The sequence below is a fragment of the Oryzias latipes genome, chromosome 9 (assembly GCF_053564925.1).
Source record: "Oryzias latipes strain Hd-rR chromosome 9, Olatipes_Hd-rR_3.1".
Taxonomy (NCBI): domain Eukaryota; kingdom Metazoa; phylum Chordata; class Actinopteri; order Beloniformes; family Adrianichthyidae; genus Oryzias; species Oryzias latipes.
In genome coordinates this window covers 8,733,317-8,740,593 of record NC_136245.1, presented here as the reverse complement: position 1 = coordinate 8,740,593, position 7,277 = coordinate 8,733,317, and the positions used below count along the sequence as shown (strand labels likewise).

Genomic DNA, 7,277 nt, shown 5'->3' with positions numbered 1-7,277 from the left:
CTCATTTTGGATGAATATCTTTTGTTTTTCTACATCTTTCTGAATTTTTTGTTTTGCAGTGATGGGGGTTGGTTTGTTCTGTTGTATGGTGATGATTTTTCATCTTAATGTGAGTTTTGCTTTGTGAGTTGTGGGGCAGCATGCTCACCAAGTCAAGGAGGTGAAACCCATTTCCTTTAAGAAGAAGCTGGTGGTTTCTTTTTTTCTCATGACACGAGTGAGCAATCATCACTTGAAGGTTTCTCACTTACATGACACTCTGGAGTCTTTGAGCAAGCTTTCTTTAGAACTTCATCAGAGCAAGTACGAACATGGAAGTAGAGGCAACATGAAAGAATGCGTTGTGAAGGACTGCAAAAAAGAAGAAGAAAAGTAACACACAGGAAGTAGTCATTGGCGCTGTCAACAGTGTGCGCTTGCGTGTCTCTTCTGGGAAAAGTGCATGAGGTGAAGCACTGACCTGTGCTGCTGGACCATGTCTCTGAAACTGCGGAACTGGGACTTCAGCACCTTCAAGGGTGAGCCTCGAATAGGTGAGTTTGTGATGCGTTTACTAACAGCATGGGTGGATGGAGAACTTCCTCATTGCTATTCTTACACACATGAATGGATCATTTGAATCAACTTTTTTTTTTAAAACAGGGACTGAATGAGGGTGGAGTGATTGTTTCTTTTCATTTGTTTCCTTTTCACTATTATTGTTTTTTTGTATGTGTGTGTGTATGTGTGTAGTGGTTATAGTTGAGCTCACTGGCGGTTGAGCGGTCCATGGTGACAACCAGAATTTATTTTAGATGCCTTAGACACAAATCACTGCTGTATGGAACTATTTTTATGTTTACACATTTTGTCGTCATTAAAATGGAAAATCGTTTCTCTAAGAATTGCGTTCACATATCCTCCAGTTGTGAACCAATAGGTTCAAGTGGGCCTTCATACCTTTTGAAATTTTTGTGAAGCTGCAGGCTCTTTAGCATGAATTTTCTGAGGGTGGACTTGCCTTGTTTCCTTACCACCTTGAATGGCAAGGCTTTAGCAACTTTCATAAAAAATGTACACATATTGCAAAAATCTCCCACCAACACCCACACACATTCAGCCATTTGCGTATTGTCTCACAGCATGCTTCATTTGTACTTAATCAGTTTCTGCAATCGGCCTCACTGGTTGTTTGAAAGGAAGTAGTTGAGTTCATAGGTTTCAGTGCACACATGTGCAACCTGATGTCCCCAACTTTTATTACAATGTTTGTGCACTTGTGAAAATGTAAATCTCTCAAAGCTGCAGTCTCACCATGATTGATGTTTTGTGGACCATGACAGGTTAGTGAGCTGCTGTGTTGAAAGCGCAGCGATAGAAGGTTTATGCAGGAAACTGACGCAAGAGCACAGTTTCTGCAAACCTTTGACGCTGTGGCTGCTTCTTTATGCAACTGTTTGTGTACTCATGCCAAGCAGAAGGTTCACCTTCTCTCAGTTCTCACGGTTTATATGTCAAGACGTGGAAAGAAATAAGTACGCTCAGTTTAGTCCCATCTGATCAATGAGTTAGACAAATATGTGATGACAACCTGTCACAACCACAATTTCCAAGCATGTAATATTTAGTTTTTTTGGGGGGTAAATTGCAAAGGCAGTTCATTAAAAATCGAATCCTCCTTCTAGAAGATCTAAGAAGATGATGACGAGTCTGCAGGTGTGTTTTAGCCCAAAACAGAAATACATCTGTGGAGTCTGGCTGCAGCATTGGCTGCAGCATTCTATAGCAAGTAACACGATCGATAACAGTGGTATTTAATCATGACAATCTTTAATCTGGGCTTCTTTTTGCAGTAAGACAAACTGAAAAGTAAAAAAGGCCTTGGATAGCATGATAAATGTAGAAGTTGATAACCCCATATAACCATTTGTATCATATTTGATACACACATTCCTGAGACCCCTTTCCTAAAAAAGACTTTCTTAAAAAACCCATTGTATATAACTTGTCCATGTTTTCTGCCCTGTAATGCCTCATCATTCCACTAGGGGCAGTAGAATGGCTTTTCCTGCTCATTTCAAAATGGCTGCTTCCATGAGTGGTGGGACTATAAGGAAAAACAGTGTTTTTTGTTCCATGTATTCTGTTTCGTTCTGATCCTGTTCTTGTCTTTCTTTCAGCACTTTTGGAACTATGTCAACAAATTACTTCTTTTCTCTTTGCATTTTCCACTTTTTACAGCCGCTCAGATGACTGTGCTTTATTTGGCCAGTTTTTAAAAAAAATCTCTTCGAATCAACGTTTAATCTCTGTATGAGGCCAGAACAGTCTCATAATTCAGAATTGCACACACTCCGAGTCACAAATCCAGTGTTGCAAGATAAAATCAAAGTTTTCCTGCCCAAAAGTCATGGAAAGACATCAACCCAAATGTATAAAGAAAGAAAGGGGAAAAACACAAAAAAATAAAACACTTATTTTGTCTTTTCAGTGCAGCTGCACATCAGATAAACACAAACTAAATGGTAAATACTTATATAGCGCTTTATTACCTTCCTCGTAGGCCCAAAGCCCTTTACAGTCAGTTTCATTCACCCATGCACAATTGCACACACATGGCATGGGTGAATGAAACCACATGATTGCTGAATGGTCCACATGATGGCAGTTCTGCTGCTGAACACTCATTTGTCCTTGTAAGTCTCATTCTACATTTTTATTGCAACCACTCTCCCCAATCAGTAGTGAGAGTTTTGGAAGGCCAGAGCTTTAGGCACCACATACTGCATGTTGGCACCACACACGCAGCAAACACACTCACACAAAGGGACCTCCCATTTTACCTGCAGCACACACAGCGCACACCCACACCACAATACAGAGGTGGGATTGGGCAGGGGCAGCCGGTCTTCACCCGCCTGGTCCTCTCGGCTTGGTGTGTGGGGACCCTGTTAGCCGAAGTGGTGGCCGGGTGTGTGGTGCTGGGGGATCGGTGGGCTGGAGGGGGTTACTGTGTAGCTAACCTGCGGAGACGAGGCTCTGGCTGGGTGGTGGGCGGCTCCTCGGTCCTCTGGGTCCTGGTTTCGCCCTCGGCCCACGTCTTGGTGTCCAGCACCCAGTGGCCCCAATGGCTGGGCACCTGTCCTGTGGCCTGGGCTTGCCTATGCCTCCCGGTGCAGGGGCTAGCTGGCAAGGTGGGTGTCCCCCCCCCCCCCCCCCCCGCTTGGGTTTCAAGAGAATCTGTGAAACGCTTCAAACTTTTTACGCAAAGCCACCTACTTTTATTGAGGCATCAGATTGGTCAGTTCATAACAGCATCACGGAGGTCGATGCAGCCATTTATGCGCAGGAGACAATTACATCATTGGTTGAAAAATTTGAAAGAAGCACAGTGGAACTTGCAGAGACAACCCAAACCGAGGCTTGAGATCAATGTGACTCGTGAACTGTGAGACTGCAGTGAGATGGAAAATTTCTGGACTAAAATGGGGCTAGAAAAACACATGGTAAATAATATGTCCTGTCTACCAAGATCTAAACGTAAAAGGTTTTTTTAACAGTCATTGTTGTGTGTTTTTACATTTTGAGTTATTATAATTATAATAGCCTTGAGCCATGTTTCAAGTGAGAGCCATCCTCTAAAATTCTCAAACCTTCAAAAAAGGCCAAAAATCATTACTAAAATGGGCAGTTTTAAAATTGTTTCTAAACGCATTGTGTCTTGTCTCAGTGAGTAATTTAGTTTGTTTGTTTCTCATGTTTTTGAGGTTAGTAATTTTTGTGTGGCTCTTTAAAAAGTTTTTTTTATCATATTACTTTTCAGTTCATCTTTTTTTTTAAGTTGTGGTGGTTTATTTTACAATTAAACTTTCGCAAAACTACTCTTGCTTCGTCTTGTGACTTGCCGCCATGACGAGTGACTTCTTGGAGTCTCACTCCAAGCTTTTATGAAAATTTTGCAGTCCTACAAAGACAGCAAAACACTACAAACAGGCTGGATTACCAGCTCATGAAAACTATAAGATGAACTGCAGTTAAAAGCTTAAAGCCACAGTTTGTCCGTGTCATGTACATGACCCAAATCCATTTAGTTTATGTGCTCCTCATGATATTGCTGGTCTGTTTTGTTCTTCCTGCTAACTCTATTCACACACATTACAGAGCAAAACGTTGGGGAAGTACATTGAATAGTATGAACTGTTTATTTTTGTTTGCGATGACGCATAAAACGAGTTACAGTCTGAGTTTTTCAGTAAATACAATCTGCCTGTTCTGAGCTTTGAGGTTTGCCTTGATATTGATGGATTAGTGTTACATCTCAGAGAAAAAAGAAAAAAACATCTTGAACATTGGATTTTGGTGAGATGACAGCAAAACATTGATGAAAGCAAACACTGTCAAGTTGGTGTTACCTTAAATCATCTCCCAGAAACTCCCCCCGTGCAGTTCTGATCTTCTGTTTGCCTGCCGCCTGCCCCGACTCTCACCTGGATCCTGACTACCCCTGTCTCTTCTCTGATGCTCTCATGCCTAGGGGCCAAAGAAGTGGCTTGTTATTGAGATTGTCATCTAGAGCTGCACACTGGTTCTGAAGATGCCAATGACATGGGGATTTCAGGATGACTCAAATCCCCAAACATTTTCAGATATAGGGCTAAAATGAATTAGGAAGAAATAGTGAGTAGGTAGAATGTGAGTCAGTAAGGCAGACTGCAGCATGGTAGATATTCAATGCAAAATTCTAAAGAGAGCTGTTCTATGAACATTTACTGGCTGAGGTAACTTCTTGATTCAAGATAATTTTCCAGAAAGTGAGTGACTGATTTTGAAAGAGGAACCAGTATTAATATTGATGTACAAGCTGTTCAGTTGTGGGCTATTCGTAGTTTTTCCACAGTCTGTTACTAAAACGGTCAATTTTCTAAGTTTTAAATACATTTTTGTGCTTTCTATCACTTTTGACTGTTTTGTTTGTGAAAGCTACGACAGTGGAAAAGATTTGATGTTAAAATATGAGAGCAAACTCTCGTTTCAAGCCATGACCCTATTGCCATGTTTTTTTCTGACATTTTCAACCCATTACATGATTCAGGGAGTATTGTATCATTTGGAAAATACACTTTATCCGTAAAGGTTAAGATGTTGGTGTATCTTTGTGTATTTTTCTCTGGTTTCCCCTTTCTGAGTGTAGGACTCAGGGAAAGAATGTTTTGTGGTTCTGTGGGTGACTGCTGATCTATTTAATTTGTCCAGGATGCAGGCTTGGTTTTTTTTGTTTTGTTTTTTTCCCCATGATGACACTGTGCTGTCAGGCAAGGATGCGCAAAAAATGTGTAAGAATGAATACTGAATAATTTAAAGGTTCTACAAATAAGAATTTTTTGAAGTTACATTTTTTTATGCTCTGGATTTTATTTAACTAATGAGATCAAAGTCAGAGTTTGAGGTCAACGACGAGTAAACTATGAAAAACCATGTTCTCCGGTGAATTAAACCAGTTCTACATGATTGCATTTTTTCCAATGTCAACATGTATTTTAGTTGTAATAAATAAAAACACGAGAATATTTCATAGGCCTAATGCAACAAGAGTAACTGTTCTGAACCACCAGAATAATACACAGACTCATGTGATTATCAGCAGTCACAGTGTCTGATGGTTCAATGAACACCAGTGAGGATGATGTGAGGATGATGCACTATGTTGGTCTACTATTGTCCACATGTCTGCATCATGACTGGAGAAACAGAACCAGAGGGTCTGAGCAACACACAGCTGTGGTTTCACAAAGGTAAACCTTGATACAGGAAGGTTTGTGATAGCATGAAGTTAGCAGCTGCAGTAGTGTGAAAGGTTATAATGATTCAATTCTCTGAGCCAAAAAAGGTTATTGCTAAACAAGCTGGTTGTTCATGGTGTGCTGTATTCAAGCCTATTTAAAGAATGTTGAGTGGAAGAAAAAAGTATGGTTGTAAAAGGATCTCTAGCACCAGGAATAACCAGAGCCATGAGAGGACTGCCAAGAGAAATACAGTCCCAAGGACTGGACTGAGGATGGAGTCAGTACATGAAGAACAACTGCACAGATGTTTGCAAGACATGGGCTACAAGTGCCACATTTCTTGTGTCAGAAGTGTCCTACCTGAGCTAAGGAGAAAAGGAGCTGGACTTCTTCTTTATCGTTAATAATCACCTTTTTTTTTAAATAAGATTTTGCATTTCATCTGTACACCAAAGAAAGACTGTAACAGGACAGAATCCAGATTGCTTGACGTTCAGTATGAATTACAGCTGGTGATAGTTTGGGGTGCCATGTCTACCGTCTTCTGTTTTCTAATGCTTGCGGACAATCCAACCAATTACCAGGAAATTCACGTGCACATCAAGCTGCAAACTGACAATCTGTGTGAAGTTGCTTGATTTACTTTCCAGCAGGACAAAACACGCTAGCCACAAATGCAAAATGATTCAAAAGCTGGTTCAATGACAGCTGCTTGACATGAACCTGACAGAAAGTCTGGACTGTTGTCAAGAGGAAGATAGGAGATACCAGATGCAACAATCCAGAGGTTCTGAATTAAGCTGTCAAAGCCGTCTGAGCTTCTATAACACCTAGTGTACATTTAATGTCACAAACTAATTAATACCCTTCATTTCACAGAGCACTGATGCATTTGTTCAAGCAAAAGGAGGTCCAGGCACATATAGAGAACAAAGCAATGAACAGTTTTAAAGAACCACTCCGATCACAGTTTGAGTTTTTCCAGGTTTTCCAGTGGTCTCTTAATTATGATTATGCCTTTTTTGGTACAGAACAACCATACTCCCTCTTCCCCTCCCCGTTGCTGAGAACTCTCTGTTTACACTATCTCCTGCTAGCTTACAGCCCCTCACTCCCCCAGCAAAAATGACGAACAAAATTGGAGCTATCGAGCTGAATAGTTTTAAGGCAGATGCCAGCTCGGATGAGGAAAATTAAGGCATATGTATTTGTCTGCAAGTGGATGCATCAGAATGAAGTGGAGCAGGGAGCTTGTTTCCTGTTGTTGTAGATTCTACGTTACGACTATAATAATTTTCAAGAGGCCTTTTTTAACTCATTTGAATAAAGAAATACTCAGAAATGCAATTTTTAGCTTAATTTCACTTATTTATGTCCTCTATCATCAGTAATATGCCACAAGAACATCATTAAAACACCAATAACACAGCTTTCATTGGAGTGGGTCTTTAAAAAAACCTCATATCTGTACTACATACACCCTTTTTTGATTTGACAAAAATTGTATGTTTTCAC

The 7,277-nt window shown here is 40.5% G+C and overlaps 1 protein-coding gene across 1 annotated transcript in view; it reads left to right on the top strand.

Moving 5' to 3' along the window:
* Window positions 1-236: 236 nt before the first annotated feature.
* The window catches only part of arhgap25 (Rho GTPase activating protein 25), a 32,133-nt gene continuing 25,092 nt past the window's right edge, over window positions 237-7,277 (top strand). The window contains exon 1 of the mRNA XM_004072870.5: window positions 237-533. Coding sequence (XP_004072918.2) covers window positions 476-533 — 58 coding nt within the window. The 5' untranslated portion in view covers window positions 237-475. The remainder of the gene's footprint in view (window positions 534-7,277) is intronic.